This window comes from Dasypus novemcinctus, chromosome 6 (assembly GCF_030445035.2).
Source record: "Dasypus novemcinctus isolate mDasNov1 chromosome 6, mDasNov1.1.hap2, whole genome shotgun sequence".
Classification (NCBI taxonomy): domain Eukaryota; kingdom Metazoa; phylum Chordata; class Mammalia; order Cingulata; family Dasypodidae; genus Dasypus; species Dasypus novemcinctus.
Window position 1 is genome coordinate 81,225,414 of NC_080678.1, and position 18,761 is coordinate 81,244,174.

Here is an 18,761-nt window from a genome sequence, read left to right on the forward strand (position 1 = left end):
GTTTCCCCACAAAAGGAGCCTTTCATGTTAAGATCAGGCCCTCAGATCATGTACTCTGGAAGAAAAGGTAGTTGTCTCAAAAACAGCAAACATCAACCTTTCCTACAGGCAACGAGACTGCTTAGAAAAAAAGGAAAGGGAAATAACCAATTTAAGTGTAGTTTAAAGGGAGAAAGGACAGCAGAAGACCTGCGATACTTGTGGGGGGGGGAGGTGACGACTGAAATCAGAAAAGGAGCAAGCCAAAGATAGGGAAGAAAGGACCTATCCAAGCAAACCAAGATTGCCGAGTTGGAGGACTCCGAATTCCTCAAGAAGCGCGTTCCCGCGCCTGCGCCTTTCCGCCCGGCCACGCCCACCGCAGTAAGAGCGCGCGCGCGCCGCCGTTCTCGTGGTTGTGAGCGTTCCTGCTGGCCGTAGGGGCGGGGCTCTAGTGTCAAAGCCGCTAAGGTAAGTGGCCGGAGGTGTAAAGACCCTTGGGACCTTGGTAGAAAGGGAATTGAACCTGGGGATCCTACCTGCAGGGACTAGGACAATGGAGAAGGTAGGAGCAGAAGCGGGACCCGGCCGCAAAGGGCGTGGGAGACTTTCCTTAGGCCGCGTCGGACTGAGTGCGCATGCGGGCCGAAGGACGGCGCCTGCGCAGTGGGTTGGCGCCGATGGCGTCGCCTCACTGTCTGGAGCCAGTTGGGAAGCGTAGCTTGGTATCTGTTTGGAAATCGCTCGCGTCTTGACCGCTCCCTTTTCCAAACCCCATCTCTCCACCCCACCCGTTTTAGCTGTAGCATCTGTTTGATTTGGATTTAATACAGCTGTTTAAACGCAGTGAAGCGGTTTTGTTGAGGATGAAATTTAGTGATTGCTTGTAGTCATTTGCTTTTCTATCGGGGTAGGAACATCCTTCAGCGTCTAATTTTTTTATGACTTTTTTTTTTAAAGGAAAGACTCTTCTTAAGAAAATAGGCGTATGTCTGCTTGAGAGCAGAGTAGTTGATGAATGCGAGGTCATACCTGTCTTAACATAAAATAAATGTTTAACTGTCTTAGTTAGGAACACTGCCTTTACTGCCAATAGTCGCAGCTTCCCTGATATGACCAAGCCCCCAGGTAACTTAATCATCAATATTTCAACAGAATTTTACTGAACACCTGCCTCAAGGCCTGGGAGCCTAGTGGGAAATAGCATCGTGTAAAAAATCTGCAGAATGGTGAAGCTTCTGTCACTTTTAATGAACCTTTGGTTGGTGCTAGCGTTGGTGTATACTCAGGAGACTTGAATATCTGGACTGTCCATGTGCCAGCTGGGCACTGAGCCTCAGCAGAGTTGCAGCTCCTACTCTCTGGTTCATTGGACTTATGCAGGTCAGCTAACTGGGAGGCGAAGATGGTCAGTCACCACACCAGGGAACTGAGAGCGCCTACAACTGCAGGAGAATTGCATCCATCATCCATGTGGAATCTAAGCCACCTCTCAATAGAGAGGTGGAGTGGTATTGTTGTAGAAGTCAAGAGGTTCAATTATTTGCGTATAGAAAGGCCAAGACTCAGGAATAATTTTTGGGAAGGAAAAATTATTTATTGACAACTCGGGAGCTTTCTGTTCCAAACCTGAGCCCGGAACAAGATTTTCAAGTTCCTTTTATACAGGGTGGGGAGTCAAATGGTGCTTTTGTGAAAGAAAACGACTTTCTTGTTTATTTATTTATCTGTTTAAACACACACACACCACCACCACCACCACCTCCCCCCCCCCCCCCCCCCCCCGTTGTCTGCTCTCTGTGTCCATTTGCTGTGTATTCCTCTGTGTCTGCTTGTATTGTCAGACAGCACCAGGAAATTGTGTCTCTTTTTTGGTTGCATCATAAACTCTGTGTCTGTGTGGCGCCACTCCTGGGCAGGCTGCACTTTTTTTCATGCAGTGCGCACTTCTTGCACATGGGGCACCTCTATGCAGGGGTGCCCTTGCGGCAGCACTATGCATGCGCCAGCTCACCACACGAGTCAGGAGGCCCTGAGTTTCAAACCCTGGACCCTCCATATGGTAGGTGGAGGCTCTATCCAGTTGAGCCATGTCTGCTTCCCTTCAACTTTCTTTGTTGTTTACCTGAGTACCAGATAGATTTTGAATTAACATATCGCCCACATTCCATCTGGACGCAACCTTGAATACACATCCTTTCTGAACATTCAAAATCTAAAGGGCCTATATTACTTAATTGGATATCTAGGCACACTTGGACACAGAATTAGATAATTTTGAATTCTGCACAGGCTATATTATATTTCCCCATTCAAGGCCAAGGCCAAGTCCCCTTAAGCTTCGGCATCACCACCATTAGAGTCTCCCTGGACTGACTGGTATGTATATAGAGTTTGCATTGCTAAATTGCCTCCCAGGATTGGAGTCATTGCCATGGTCACCAAGCGCAGGGCTGCAGCCTCTCACTGTCCCACACCTACAGGTCAGGACACATACAGCTTAGGTTATCTACGAAGAGACGAACAGCCTCCCACCCATAGCCCACATCAGTATCACCATCCCAGGGCCCACAGAATGGAGGAATAAAATATGGATTAGAGTGGACTTACAAAAAAAAGAAAATAGTAGTGGACCAACCATCATAACACCAGGTTTCTCTATGGCTAATATAACCTTTGCTGAACTCCTTGTTATTCTTGTGTTCTATCATTTCTTCATTATGCATTCATTCAGGGTACACTGTTACCCAAGTTCTGTGCTAGACCTTAAGGGTAGAAAGACAACTTCCCTTTTCCTGGATCACAGGATTCTTCTAAGATCATGAAATGAATTAAAAATGTCAAGTGTGATAGTTGAGGGTATTATTCACTCCTCCTGAGCAGACCCTTACCCTCTAGTAGCTTACTGTCTGTCAGATGAAGAGAATTAGAACTTTTCCCATGAGTAATTGTGTTTAGACATAGTAAGTATGAAAAACTAAGAGGAGTAAATATCCATTAGTGATTTTGGATAGCTGTCATTTATTAATGTGAATGTTCCAAATGCTTTAGGTGTATTAATTAACTAACTTGATTTCCCTAATACCACTAGGAGGTAAATGTTAAATATTATCCCCATTTTACAGATGAGGTAGTTGAGGAACAGAGAGGTTAAGTGATTTGCCCTGAGTCATACAGCAAGTAAGTAGCAAAACCAGGAACTGAACCCAGTTAGAGAGGCTTCAGAGTCTGAGCTCTTAACCACTAGGCTGTTTCGCCTCTCACATAGCACATGATGTGCCGACAAAGCCATTACTTCAGAAATGTCACTGTGAAAATTGTTTCTGTGAACTGTTTAATTCAGTAAATATTTACTGAGCGGCGACTTACTACAGGTCAGACATTTTGTTTGGCTCTGGTCATCAGAATGCCTACCCTCATCAAGCAATTACAATCTAGGGTTTATTGTTAGTTTCACTTCTTCTGTTTACCACTTACTGTTAGCATTCAAAATTTAACCTACTTCTTTAGATCTAATTAGAAATTACTTAGGTGTACCTTTCTACTTTAGCAGGAAGCTGCTTATTTATGTTAAAGTTAGCTTTGTGTTAATTCTGCACTCCAGTAGTTTTCAACCCTGGCTGTTTTGTGTATTGAATGATAGTAGTTCTGACAGTTTGAAAGAAAATGGGATGAAAAAGAATCCTTTTGATTACATTCAGTTTAAAAGTAATACTGTCTAGCTTTTGAAGCTGTCCTCACTCTGGCAGTGGCCTGGATGCTCTGAGCAACTAATCTCAAAATTTTAAGTATCTCTTGCTTTGCCCTTGAATAGAGCATTCAGCGGGGTGCAAAAAAAAGGTTAAAGAGTTTTAAGTCTTAGATGAGATATATAAATAGTTCACAATAGGTTCTACTGTGAACTGATGGAAAATAGACTCTGAGCTACTCTCTAAAAGATGGCTAAATTGTCTGGATACTTTATTTGAATCTCACTGGGAGTCCCCTGGAGATTGGGCACTTAAGTACTTTTTAAAGAGCATTTAGACCCTTATTGAGCTATATTTTGACTCATTGTGTCCAGAGAATTGGATATAGAATCTAACTTGGAAAATTGTCACCTCAGTGGATATGAATACACTTTGGAAAATTATTAGAGCTCAGAGGAAAACAGAAAGTTGACCTAATAGCAAGATTGAAATGTCATTAATCAGTTGGAATTTTTAATAGACTGACAATCTAATTATAGCAGTTACCTTACTGTTCCCATATTCTACTTCAGTATTAATTGTTAGTACTTATAGACTTATACATCTATAAGTCTATCAGAAACTAAGCTCTGCTTCTCTGACATCTTTAAATCATCATCACAAAATTAAGGGAACAGAACAGCATTTCAGAATTGCATATCATATCAGTTTCCGTACTAGGAAATTGGGTTCTGTATATGTCGATACAGCAATCCCTCATTTTTTAAATTATTTCCTAAATAAGTTTCAACTTTTTGTAATAAATATGTTCATTTTGCAACTAGCAAAAACAAACTAATGAAAACTCTTCAGCTGTAATTCTTTCTCTGGCCATTAAGAGGGAAATTCATTTTTTAAATCCTTTTAAAGTATTTTTTCTTTTTCTTTTTTTAATTCACATAACATAAAAGTAACCATTAGCCCTTTTAAAGGTACAGTCCAGTGTGTAGTCATCTTTTTTATCTAAATACTAGACCTGCATTATCCAATACAGTAACCACTAGCCACATTCAGCTATTTAAATTAACGTTAAATAAAATTTGAAATACAGTTCTTCAGTCACACTAGCTCAGTAGACAAGTGAAGCTAGTGGCTACCATATTGGACAGTGCAGAAATAGAACATTATGGAAGAAAATTCCTTTAGACAGCACAATACTAGACAATTCTTTTCAGAATACAAGCACTTCTTAGAATCTTTATTGTGTGGTGTCAGCCTCTGTGGCAAAGATAGTGTTTTTGTTTTGAACTTTTGTAAAGAATCATATATTCAGTACAATTTTTTCCATTTCCATTTGAACTTTCTGCTTTTTTTATATGCCAGGATTAAACACTCATAACTGCTGTATTCATAGTAGGCCATGATCTCCAAGATAATTTCCTGAGCTATTTTGTTCCAGTTTTGGGACGCCACCCAGTGATAAAATGCGGGATTACATTTGGATGAAAAGGTTAAAAAAAAAAAAAACTTTAATGAAAGGGCCAATATGTATTTCCTAACCAATTCTCCTTCCTTGGGAACAGAACACAGTGTTACTCTGGAATTTTTTGTGGAAAATTTTTAAAAGTGAATTTTTTGGTGTGGTTTGGTCAGGATGTATCCAAGACAAACTGTCCTATGGAAGATGGTTGTTTTATCCTTAAATAATTTATTTTCTCAGACAAATGCTACCTGGGCACTGCCATATCACCCCTTCATAACCTATAAATCACCCACAGTCTATCTTAAGCGCAATATAAACTATTTGCTAATAGTAGGAAGTAGTGTTTTCATTAAATAAACTACTCTTAAATACATTTTTCAAAAACCTGAGTGACGTTTTGGCCCAGGAGCATCAATGAAAAGTTGTACTAGAAGAAAAGATAGATGGGAAGCAGACTTGGCCCAGTGGTTAGGGTGTCCGTCTACCACATGGGAGGTCCGCGGTTCAAACCCCGGGCCTCCTTGACCCGTGTGGAGCTGGCCCACGCACAGTGCTGACGTGTGCAAGGAGTGCTGTGCCACGCAGGGGTGTCCCCCGCGTAGGGGAGCCCCACGCGCTAGGAGTGCGCCCCATAAGGAGAGCCGCCCAGCACCAAAGAAAGTGCAGATTGCCCAGGAATGGTACCCCACAAACAGAGAGCTGACAGCAAGATGATGCAACAAAAAGAAACATATTCCCATCCCACTGACAGCAACAGAAGCGCACAAAGAGAGAACACGCAGCAAATAGACACAGAGAACAGACAACTGGGGTGGGAGGTGGGAAGGGGAGAGAAATAAATAAAATAAATAAATCTTAAAAAAGGAAAAAGAAAAGATAGATAGGAGGGGCATTAATTCTTTACCAACCATATTCTGGCCCTTATGGGCAGCTAGAATGAAATGTTGTCAATCTCACTTCCATAAACTTGCCAATTGCTCTTTTTCTTTTTTTCTGTAGCGAGGTGAGGATTCTACTAGAAATGAAATGGCTGCCTCTTCATCCTCCTCCTCAGCTGGTGGGGTCAGCGGAAGTTCTGTCACTGGATCTGGTTTCAGTGTCTCAGACCTTGCCCCACCACGGAAAGCCCTTTTCACCTACCCCAAGGGAGCTGGAGAGATGCTAGAAGGTGATCTCATGCTGCTTTTTGCTGAATAATTGGATTCAGACCTGTAATGAATATTAATTGTAAAGAAGCTATTAAGTGGATTAGAGATGATTTTGTCCTGATTTCTGCTCTACTTTTCACATATCATCCCATCTTAAAATAATATGTTTGAAACACAAATCTTTCTCCAGAATCAGAATTTTGAATTTGGAAAAGACATTGGAAATCAAGGAGATATCCAGAGTTATTTAGATACAAAAAAAAAAAAAAAAAAGGTTAAGTGATTTGACTATGTTAAAGGCAAAGTCAGCTCTAGAACCAGGAATTTTCTTGACCTCCTGCGGCAGTTTGCTTTATCCTGGCACCGTTCTACCTCCCTATGGTTAGTAGATTTGATGGATTTTTTTTTTTTCCTAATAGATTAGCCCCCTCAGAGAGGGTCTAAGAAGTAACAAAAACTAATGTGCTGCCCTTACATGTGAGCTTGACTTTCGTAGCCCACTGAGGACAGTACTGTGTGGTTTTGCTAGTACTGGAGCTCAACTGGCATGAAACCATCTACACCCTTACACAGCACACACTGGCAGACTGGCTGCCAAGCAAGATCATGGTCCAGGCTATAAGCATGAAATAGTACCTGGACTTTCCAGATTCTTGAATACTGTGGCAGAACCAACGGAGCTAGTGACCTAAGAGGCAGCAGTTTTTATCACTGCTAGATTTTTTTCTGGGTATTCATTGAACCTAGATATGTAGAGGTCACTCTAGGAGCTAAACCAGTAATTCTTAATAATGGTCAAAAAATCATCTAAAGGGCTCATTTAAAATGCATATTTAAATGCCTATATTAGAGATTCTGAATTAGATTAATCTACTAGGAATTTTCATTTTTGATTACCATCCAGGGGATTCTGGTGGATGTAGTCCTCTCATCATACTTTGAAAAGTGTTGGCAAAGAATCTATTAAAGATTCAAAACCTACTTGCTTCTTGTACGTTTGGCATAATTGTTTTGGTCTGTTTTGCTTTAAATATTGCACATTTCAGCAAGTATGTTTAAAAATTAGTCTGGAAATGTCTGCTTAGGCATGTGAGAAAGGTACAAACTATAATTGAGAATCAGCTTTTTGGGGTGATCTTTCTTTTATATATCAAGGATAATAAAAAGCAGAGAGCTCTGGGTTAAGCCAGGGCAAATAAAATTCACTTGTTACAGAAAAAACGTGGAAAATTCTGGAACCACAAAACTCTCTCTGTTTGGTTTGGGTCATAATTAGTAGTGAAATAGATGACCAGGTAGTGTAGTTAAGGCATACATCTGAGGGGTATGCCTTTTCATTTTCTTCACTTGTGCAAACTAAATACTCAAGTTAGGATCACTAAGTCTGGAGGTAGTAAATTATTGGGGCCTATTTTTTTATATTTGGCACTAAAAATATATTATCAGGGAGCAGGTGTAGCTCAGTGGTTGAATGTCTACTTCCCAGGTATGATGTCCTGGGTTCAATCCCCGGTATCTCCTAAAAAAAAAAAAAATATATATATATATATATATATATATACACACACACATACATACATATAATTACTTCAGTTACATGCAGCAGAGACCTAGTATTGAGGAAGTTTCCCACACGTCAAGTCAAAGTTGGAGGCACTTAAATTATTTAATGATTTTTATAGCAGCCAAAGGGGAATCAGTGTTTAACAATGGAGCTCTAAGATTGAAGTCATTTAAAATCGAGCTACAGAGGGGATTTAATACAGGAGGTACCACAGTAGTCTCAAAGCTGTTAGCATTCTTTGTCAGTATATACCAGACAAAGAAGAAGGGTTTCTGAGATTAGTCTGAATGTTGATGTTTTAACGAGTTATAGATCTATCCCTTTTTGTTCCATCCCATTGTACATTATGAAGGAATATGTTTGGTTGCCATTGGAGGAAGAATTTATATTACATTTAAATTCACAGTGCACAGTTTTGATTGTTCACTTTCTTAAGTTTAAGGTTTAACCTAAGTCTTAAAGCTGCTTACACTTAAAGACAGACTATGAAAAATAATGTATAAGTAGCAACCCCTGAAATACCTTGGTCAAATCAAAAATGTTAATTGGAAAAGAGTACTCATAATCATGAATTAATAAGGATGTTAGATTTGGAAGCATTTCTACCATGTTTATGGGTGATACTATTATACAATTAATTTGACACAGATGTACCTGACCATTTCGTTTAATAGAATATGAAAATAGAGTAGGAAGAATTACCTCTTCAGAATAAGAAACAAAAATGATCAGGAATCAAGATTGGAGATACTGTTTATAATCTTGACAGGTTCAATTTGATCTTGCATCCTCCAAGGTTTAGGATAATAAATCCAATAACATATAGTTAACCTTGTGACTTAACGTTTTAGAACAAGTGTATGTTCTTTGATAACAGACACCTTACATAAGCAGTATACAGCAGTTTCCAGTAGTTTCCAGTGTTCTCCTGCCCTTGGCTAAGATTGTCCTCTCTGGGTTATTAGTGAGCAAATTAGAGACTGCCTTCGAACCCAGAAGTGGCTGTATTTTTGTGACATCAGAGGCCACTGAAGAGTAAATTATCTGGCATTATCTAATTTCCTGCTGTGAGGTAATATTCTTTTAAATGAATTTGTTAGCATCCTATTTATTAAAGTTGGCAGTGGTGTTAGACTTGGGCAATTTATTGAACTTTTCACTCTTTTTACTGTTTATAACCTTTGCATGTCCCTTAAGAGGAAAGCTGATGAATTGCTACTTCGTGTGTTACAAAGGGCTTGATTACAATTTCTAAATGGAAGACAGATTGCCCCAGGCTGGCTCCTCTCTGGAGAAATTCCAGGCTTTAGATTGGTACAGATATCCCATCTAATAGGATATGGCTAAGAAGCAATGGACTTTGTGGTTAATACAGAGTTGCAAATCAGCAAAATTGTGTACCATAGGCATACAAGTGAAGTGACATGCAGGTGCCTCTGAGAGACTAGCTTTGCTTTGAAGTTCATTACCAAGGAAAATATGCCACTGTCATAACTTAATTAAGCATGTTATCCCACTAGACCTGTGATTAAACGTAAGTAAGTGGTAGCACTTCCAAGAGCTTCCAAATACATCTTGGCCTGGTCCTTATGGCCCATAATACCCACAGCCTTGTGTGAGATCCTAAAGTTCAGGATCAAACCACCAGGGAGGTAAGTTCTTTATGCTTTCTCTTTGTAAAATAAAATTTGAATTAATATAATTGGGTATAAGGGTATAAATAGGATAATAAACAATGGCATATCATTAACAGAGAAAAACTATAATAAATTCCATCATTGGTGTCAAATGTTTACAACTGTCCCTTTCCCTATAGTAGGATTCATAGTTGTGTGCTACCCATAGTCCTTATCTAAAAAACTCAGTGATGTCTTTAGCTTGCCTTGATATTTAAACTGGATAGTCGGGAAGCGGACTTGGCCCAGTGGTTAGGGAGTCTGTCTACCACATGGGAGGTCCATGGTTCAAACCCCGGGCCTCCTTGACCCATGTGGAGCTGGCCCACGCACAGTGCTGATGCGCACAAGGAGTGCTGTGCCATGCAGGGGTGTCCCCACGTAGGGGAGCCCCACGCACAAAGAGTGCTTTCTGAAAGGAGAGCCGCCCAGCACGAAAGAAAGTACAGCCTGCCCAAGAATGGTGCCGCACACACAGAGAGCTGACACAACAAGATGACGCAACAAAAAGAAACACACATTCCTGTGCCGCTGACAACAACAGAAGCGGACAAAGAAAAAACATACAGCAAATAGAGAACAGACAGCTGGGGGAGAGGAATAAATAAATAAATCTTTAAAAAAATAAAATAAACTGGATAGTCAGTATAAATTCAGTTACTTGAAAATCAGATTATTAGTTTAGATCAGGGGTTCTTAACCTTTTTTGTTCCACAGATCCCTTTGCCAGTCAGGTAGAAACCACGGATCCCTTACTAAGTCCACACTATACTGGGTATTATTTAATAAATATATTATACCCACACCAATGTGTCCCCACAAAAATAATGTTTTTTTGAATTTCAATTTAGGCTCATTGACCTCTTGTTAAGAACCCCTGGTTTAGTAGATCTCCTCACAGATGACAGAGAAATGGGGATGAATGGAGGGGATAGGATCATATAAGATATATTGCACAATATATATAGAAAAGAGGTAAAATTTAAAGAATGTAACCCTTTTCCTAATAATTGTATTTTCTGTGTGGTTTTTCTCTTTTTTTGCAAGGGAGGGCATCAGTTTTGAAGATAACATAAAGGAAGCCCTTTTGGTTGTGTAGTCAAGCCATTTGGATATAATGTCTGTAGCTTTTTACATTTTGGTTATGGTGACTACTGAAATAAGGTCTGCCTTGTGTGAAACTCAGCATGAGGCCAAAATGTATTGTTACTCCTGTCTCCTTGTCACTTAATACTTAGGTGACAAACCAGCACGACTGATGGATGAACGCTTGACACTCAGTAGTGTTGGCATGAACTATCACGTAAAAAAGACAGCTGTATCTTCTCCCTGCATCTGTGTTAAGATTTTGCAATAAGATACTTGCTCAAATGGTTTCTGCTACCCTTTTAAAAATCACATTTTCCTACATGAGCTCTGTGTCTTTGAGGGGTATGTTTTGCTCTGTCAGCCTTCGCCTGACTAGGAATAACAGGAACTAGCTTGTGTTTCACAATCATCTTCCAAGTGCTGTGGTGACCAAGTCAGCCTCCTTGTTGGCAGATCTTGGCACTAGTACAATGCTAGCTTCTGAAATTGCACCATACTCTTATCACCATGCAAATTGCAGTGTTTTGGTTCAGTTGGAAAATCAAGGTTACAATTTGCATTTACAGAATGAAATTTCCCAACAGTGTTGGGAATTGTGATGGTCACAGTGATGTAATTTGATATATTAAAAATCAACAACATTGGGGAGCGGATGTAGCTCAGTGGTTGAATGCCTGTTTCCCATGTATGAGGTTCTGGGGTCAATCCCTGGTACCTCCTTTAAAAAAAAAAAAGCTACAAGATGTTAATATCAGATATCAGAGAAGCCATGTGGCTCAAGTGATAAGGCCTTGCCTACCATATGGGAGGACCCAGGTTCAACCCCTGGGGCCTCCTGGTGAAAAAGAAGAGAAAGCGTGCCTATGTGGTGAGCCAAGTGCCCGTGTGGTGAAGCAGTCCCCCACACAAGTGAGTCACGCAGCAAGATGATGATGCAACAAAAGAGAGATGAAGGGGAGAGTCAAGGTGAAGCACAGCAGAGACTAGAAACTGAGGTGATGCAATTGATAGGGAACCTCCCTCCACATCAGAGGTCCCTAAGATTGAATCCCTCTGAATCCTAGAGGAGAAAGATGAGAAGACAAAAAAGAGAAATAGATACAGAAGATCACACAACAAATGGACAAAAGGATGGGGCAGGGGAGGAGAAAAATAAATCTTAAAAAAAAAAATGATGTTAATATCAGGCAAAAATACTACCAAAGCAAAATATGGACAATAGAGTATAATAATATATTAATAACCTTCCATTATTATTTTTTTAGAAAAGGGAAGTACTCTGGTGAAAGAAACTAGACAAAAGGTACTACATATTGTTTGACTCATCTATACAAAATATAAATACAAATTAGAAAGATGGAAACAATAGCAACTAAGTATGGCAGGGGAGGCAGAGAGATTAAGAGGTGATTATTAAAGGATAGAGCTTCTTTTGTTTTTTATTATTGGAATAATGAAAATGCTCTAATAATGATTGAAGTGATGAATGCACAACTGATTTTACCATATTCCACTGGTTGTACACTTTGGATGAATTGTACGTTTTAATATGTATCAATAAAATTATTTTAAAAGTCAACAACAGCTGTTTTTCCCTAATTGTTATTCTTTAAAATGAAAATGATTTTGACCTTTGTTTTTTCCACAGTACCAAATGTGTCAGCTGTCAGTGTTTGCCTGATATTCAGAGTAGGAGATCATTAAGAAACTTTCAGTTTTTATGGGTAATGTTGACCAGGACATCAAACTGAGGTTTATTGTTTTTGTTTTTCTTTAAGGACTATTTTTAAACTCTTAAACAAGTAGAGGAACTATTTTGATTTTCTAGGTATAGATGAAGTAGCTTTTATAACAAAGTAGTGTTAGTTTTAAATGAAGCAGATATCTTTGTAAATACTAAAAAGTAGACCCTGAATGTAAAAGTAGAGAAAGACTAGGCATGTTTACTTAGTTTATCAGTAGCCATAAAACCCTTAGAGCAGATTAAAACCTTTTCTTCTTTTGTTTGTAGATGGCTCTGAGAGATTCCTCTGTGAATCTGTTTTCAGCTATCAAGTGGCCTCTACACTTAAACAGGTGAAACATGGTAAGCATCTGAGTGTTGTGTTAGAATAAATTTACTGAGAGATGGGGATTCAGAAAGGTCAGTGTGTTCTGTAACAAAAACGGCCAAAACTCAGCAAGGTTATTTAAGTGGACTTCTTAAATTACCTGCAAACATAAACATTCTGAGGTCTTAATCCAGACATAATGTCCACATTGAGGCTTAAAATTGAAATCAAAAGGGCTAGTTTTCTAATGGAGTTAATGTAGCCTACTCCTCTTGTGTTGTTTTTCCTCTCTTTTCTGAAACTTCCTTTTACCAGTATCCTCCCCTAGTTACCATCATCATCTTCAAATATTCATGTCATACCTCAAAGTCTGTCTGAACACTAACATCCTGGTGGTGCCTTTGTGTCCTGTCACACCTCGCCAGGCCCTCATTTAAGCGTTAGGAAATGATGCTCCTTCCCCAGACCATTTCTCCACTGAAAGCATTGTTGGGGGACGGGGGGCTTCAATTGTTTCTAACCCTAGGATCTTAGTATACAAATTGCTACTGCATGGAGGATGAATATATATGTATGTTTGTGTGTGAATGATATACTTCAATAATTTTTTTGAGTCTGGCACCTTGTATATGTGAAGCCGGCACTCAACCACCAAGCCACATCAGCTTCCCTGAGTTGGTTTTTTTGTTTGTTTGCTTGTTTGTCTTTTGTTTTTAGGAAACCCCAGGAACCAAACCTGGAACCTCCCATGTGAGAAGCAGGCACTCAAACACTTGAGCCACAGCCACTCCCCTCAATAAATTTTTTAATGAGAAAAAAAGAATATAGCACAGATTGAGTTGTATATATGTTACTACAGTAAGAGTAAAAAAAAAAAATACAGCAGTTGCCTTCTATAAAGAAACCTAGTCGACTGAGGCTGCATAATGTGATTGAAGAAGAGAAAGATAAGGGTCTGATGATTTTTATAAAACCTGCAGGAGAGGAAACAAACAACCTATTATACTTGAAAATATTCAGGATAATCAAGCAGATGTTTGTTTATTTTGACATGGAAAGTTTCAACTGTGCAATGAATAGCAGCGAAGGTGAAGAGGGAATGATTGGGAATGTTCCGTTTTTGTTTTGTTTTTTTTTAAGAAAAGTTTTCTGACCAACATAGAATAAGACCCCACTACTAGAATATTGAGGAGTAATCCTTGTAGAAATTATTTTGAAACCAATCATCATGTTGGTGGTTGGTGATGATCTCATGGGAAATACATCATTGTATTATATATTACCTCCTTGACTCTTTTCAGATCAGCAGGTTGCTCGGATGGAAAAACTAGCTGGATTGGTAGAAGAACTGGAGGCAGATGAATGGCGATTTAAACCAATCGAGCAGCTTCTGGGGTTCACACCCTCATCAGGTTGATGTTGCCTTGGATGACCACCTCTGCAGCACAGCAAGGGCAGACAGAGCCAGCAAAGGACTTTCCTTACAGCCTCCATAGCCACCCAGGGATTCACAGCTACATCACTGAATTGCTGATTCACCTCCATTCTTGGCTTCTCTGTATCTGTCCACAGGCAACAAATACTTAAATATGTGGTCTTACAGGGAAAACTTTGTTTGTTTTTGAAAATATTGGGAATCAGATTAAGACAATAGGTTCCAGAGAACCAGGAGTTTGAGATGTAAGCGATACTTATAAAACTACACCAAGCCAGATAGGAGACATGCCAGAATTGACCAGCTGAATGGTGTCTGTCCTGTCATTCATTCAGTGCCTGGAAATTCTCACCAGTCAAGTCCAAGGTCAAGACCTGTAGTTATAAAATACGGCATTTCTGACCTAGAACACTTCTTTTTGCCGATTATTTCAACTCAGGACCTGTCCAAATGAGGAATTTCTAAATGGTCATTTTTTCTATTTTTAGACACCTAGTTCTACAGATTCTTTTTCTAACCTCTTTTAGACCTGCCACATGCTGGAAAAATAGTTGTTTTTTGAATGTTGAAGCACTGTTAAAGCAGCAAACAAACTCTTTTAAACACAGAAATCCTGAGTTAAAGTTATCAGTGGATTAAAGCAATTCTTTAGCAAATAAATCCTTTGAAAGAGCTCCAAATTGGTTTCTTTATCCTTTCAAAGTCACAGGGATATAGGATGGGAGAAGAGGTCAAAGAAGTTTTTACAAGAAGGGAATCTGAAAAACATTTCTCCTAACAAATGGTAGGCTTGTTTTACCTCAGAGATCTGTCTTTATAAGAGTTTGTGAATTTTTCATCAGTATCTGAGTAGATCTTTATGCCATGATAGGGGAAAACGTGGAAGACTAAAAGCAGATGTACTTTGTTCTCCCTCGGGACCCCAGGTCCACCTGCATGTTTAGAATCATTTATTAGATTGTGTGCAAATTTTGCCTTAGCATTTTGTCTTTCTCCTCATTAATAATTTATACGTGATCTGCTTAAAGTTGCTTGATTATAAATACATATAATCCCAGTAGCAATTGGCCTTAATCTCAAGAGTTCAAAATGTTTAGCACCTACTGCCTAACAGGGCGGTGACCTCTTTCATTGTAAGAAGTGAGCACAATGGAGTTAAAGACCTGCTTACGGTCACATAGCTCAGGCAGAAGAAAATCTTAGAACTTGGAATGGATCACAGTCACTTATAATTTAACCCACTCTTCAACCAAAACAAGTAAATTTCCGTGTTTGAAAGCAGATTACTAACATTGTACTTTTCATTACCAGCCATCTCAATGATTTCCAAGGGAAGAATTTTAAATACCTAGACTTCAGTAAACCTTTATATCAGATTGTCAGTGACAGTTTAAAGGCAATTGCTACCTTTCTCTTCCTTGTTTAATTTGCATAATTGCACAGCACAGATCACTGTATTACATCCTCTTTACCCTTTGGTATTGGAATTTATTATAGAACTTTTTTCTTTAAGCTGGCCATTTCTTTAATCTTTATATGCCTTAAAAATTGAAAAGATCTCCAGGTTGAACGGAAATCCTTTCTGACACACCTTTCACACTGATCATTCAGCAGCTACTTGAATGCTGCCAGTAACAAGACCCTCACCATTTTTTCAAGGCAACACACTCACTATACCTTTCTTGTTGGTATTTTCTTTTTTTAAGATTTATTTTGTATTTATTTCTCTCCCCTTCATCGCCCCCCTCCCAGTTGTCTGTTTTCTGTGTCCATTCGCTGTGTGTTCTGTGTCTGCTTGTATTCTTGTTAGTGGCACCCAGAATCTGTGTCTCGTTTAGTTTCGTCATCTTTGTGTCAGCTCTCCGTGTGTGCGGTGCCATTCCTGGCAGGCTGCACTTTCTTTGGCGCTGGGCGGCTCTCCTCACAGGGCGCGCTCCTTGCACGTGGGGCTCCCCTACGCGGGGGACACCCCTGCGTGGCAGGGCACTCCTTGTGCGCATCAGCACTGTGCACGGGCCAGCTCCACACAGGTCAAGGAGGCCCGGGGTTTGAACCGTGGACCTCCCATGTGGTAGAGGGACGCCCTAACCACTGGGCCAAATCCCCTTCCTTCTTGGTCTTTATAGCTCATCCACATCTCCTGTTACAATGTTGCAGGCTTAGACATGGAGCAAGTTGCTCCTAGGTCATTTCCTATCCATTTATCAGTGGACAGTGCCAGTCACTCACAGGCATTAACTATAATCCTTTCAATAACACTGCAGATATTTAATTCCCCCAGCTCAGAAGAGGAACCTGAAGCTTGGAGCGAGTATTACTTACCAAGGCTACAAGCTAAGTAAATGGCCAAATCTGGATTTGAAGTCAGCCAGACCCCATGCTGCATCCCACTAAATCCACCCCTGAGCCTTGTACAAAGAAAAACCATAAAACTTTTTTTTTAAACATAAAATGAATTAACTACCTGGAGAAAATGAGTCTTGTCATTACCCTCCCTTCTTCCGTGCATGGTGATTTGAGGTCTCAATCACAATGAAGATACACCTCTTTTTTTTAGGAGCTAGCGGGAATTTGCTATATGTTGGTTTCTAATTGTTCTTTTAAGATTTTGTTTGGGGGAAGTGTGACTAGAGGCTTTAGCAGAGCTATTCTGAGTGAGCAAAGAGGAGCATAAGAGGGCTGATAGACATCCAAAACCTTATGGTAAAAGTGCCTCTGAGCATAAAGTACTTTAGCATTTTCACATGTTGACATGGTTGTCTAGCCAACACTGTGAGGTAGACAAAGTATACTACAGTTGAAGAAACTGAGGTACAAGGAAGGTAAGATACTTAACCAAGATTATAGCAAGGGAGCTGGGTCTTTCACATCTTTCTGTCACTTCTATTATATACTATAAAGTCTGAAGTCAGAGTTTGCTGTTAATACTCATGTCAATATATTTTCCATTTAATTGTTTTGTCTCATTTAACAGCTGGTATCTAAATTTCTGGGGCTGCTATAACAACATTCCACACACTGGGGCTTAAAACAACAAATGTATTGTGTCACAGTTCCAAAGGTTAGAAGTGCAAATCAAGGTGTCAGTCAGTCGTGCTTCCTCTGAAGTCCAGGCTTCTGGCCAAGGCTTGCTGGCAGTCCGTGGTGTTCTTTTCCTTGTGGCATATAACTTAATCTCTGCCTCTGCCATATGGCTGTCTTCTCTCCTGGTGTCCAGATTTCCTTCTCTTGTAAGGAGGACCTACCCTAATCCATTTTGACCTTTTTTTTTTTTTTTTTTCAGGACAAGTTGGCACTTTATTTGACCTTATCTTAACTAATAAAATCCTCAAAGATCCTTGGGATCACATTCATGAGACTGGGGGTTAGGACTTGAACATGTCTTTTTGGGGAACATAATTCAACCCATAACAACTGGCTTTATGTTCACATGGTCAGGCAAAAATTTTATCTTCTTGACTGCACATTTAATTGTCCAGAATCAGCATTAAATTCCAGAGTTTTCACTGATACACTTAAATGTATTATTTATTAGTGCCATCCCATACTCAACACTCACCTGAAGTGACAATGGTCTAGAACTCTAAACCACATTCCTGACTCTATCTCTGTTTGCTCTGTCCATTTACTTGCAGCCTATGGCTTCACTCTCCCCATACAGCTAGGAGTCCCTGAATCCCTGCTCCCAATTACAGAATCAGATACTTAAAGGCCTGCAGCAATAGAAATTCTGGACCTTTAGGCTATGAGTGATGAAGAAAAGGAGATAGGATCAAGAGATGCCCATTATCCAAAAGGAAAAGAAGGCACCCACCCAAGGACCTGGTACCTTTTTAGGCAAACCTAAACTTGGAGAATGCCACCTGCTTCTCCCTGTCCCTTGGCCAAAGCACCTAACTTTGCCTAAAATATCTTGCCAGGCCTCCTTGTAATTGCCTAACGTTCCAACCAAAACAAACTTTTATTCCACAGTAAAAGGATTAAATGACAGATACTTGGGAAGCAAAATCTTGGGTTGCAAGCAGAGTGTAGATGATACCAGGTCTTTTTCTGTTTTGACAAGGAAGACGAACCTCTAGAGCTGAGTTTGGGATAAAGATGGCACCAAGGGAGAAGAAGAACAGGGGAAAGATGCTGGAGCATGATGCTCTTTAGAGTGGGTAATGAAAGAGCATACTGTTTATTACCACCAAAAGAACTCCTCAAGGAGTTTATAATAGGAGAGACAAAAAGTTAATTCAGTGTAAAAACTGCTGTGATAGGGGAAAGCATGACTGCTGTAAAATTCCGTAGTAGAGACAACTAACCCAGTGAGCAAGGAGTCAGAGGGTACGTAGAAGAGTTATGTTTAGACTGAGACATGAAGAACAAGAAAGCAGAGTGGGAATCAAGGCAGAATGAAATATGCAAAGACCCAAGAGTGAGAAATGACATCATGCTTTTGTGAGTCTGCACGTGGTTTGTTATGGCTGGTTCATAGAGCATAACGGCAAGAGATGAGACAGTGGATAGAAACGGGGGCCAGGTCATCATGGGCTTTGTGTTTCAAGCAAAGGAGTTTGAACTTCAGAGAACAATGAGGAACCATTAAAGGGTTCGAAGTAGGGGAATGACACAATCTGGTTTCACTTCAGAAAATTCCGTGGGAGGGAATGGTGAATTGATGGT

The 18,761-nt window shown here is 39.9% G+C and overlaps 2 protein-coding genes across 3 annotated transcripts in view; one reads left to right on the forward strand and one right to left on the reverse strand.

Annotated features, from left to right (window-relative positions):
• Positions 1-618, reverse strand: part of ASCC1 (activating signal cointegrator 1 complex subunit 1) — a 112,793-nt gene extending 112,175 nt beyond the window's left edge. Inside the window, exon 1 of one of the 2 annotated variants that reach the window (XM_058298994.2) lies at positions 519-618. The gene's annotated coding sequence lies outside the window, so the exon portion shown is untranslated. Of the gene's footprint in view, positions 1-278; positions 339-518 lie in introns of those variants that run through there. The other variant, XM_058298996.2, reaches the window with a different exon arrangement.
• ANAPC16 (anaphase promoting complex subunit 16) lies at positions 341-17,605 on the forward strand. The gene is made up of 4 exons (XM_004470578.5): positions 341-450; positions 6,130-6,298; positions 12,619-12,693; positions 13,960-17,605. Exons 2-4 carry the CDS (start codon positions 6,157-6,159, stop codon positions 14,073-14,075), a joined length of 333 nt encoding a protein of 110 aa, XP_004470635.1. The 5' UTR covers positions 341-450; positions 6,130-6,156; the 3' UTR covers positions 14,076-17,605.
• Positions 17,606-18,761: the final 1,156 nt, after the last annotated feature.

What these genes read in the sequence shown, in the direction of transcription:
- ANAPC16 (XM_004470578.5), top strand. Translation starts at nt 6,157, where the DNA reads ATGGCTGCCTCTTCATCCTCCTCCTCAGCTGGTGGGGTCAGCGGAAGT. An exon ending in AGCTGGAGAGATGCTAGAAG is followed by an intron (nt 6,299 to 12,618) that starts GTGATCTCATGC and finishes TTTTGTTTGTAG; the next exon opens with ATGGCTCTGAGAGATTCCTC. An exon ending in ACTTAAACAGGTGAAACATG is followed by an intron (nt 12,694 to 13,959) that starts GTAAGCATCTGA and finishes GACTCTTTTCAG; the next exon opens with ATCAGCAGGTTGCTCGGATG.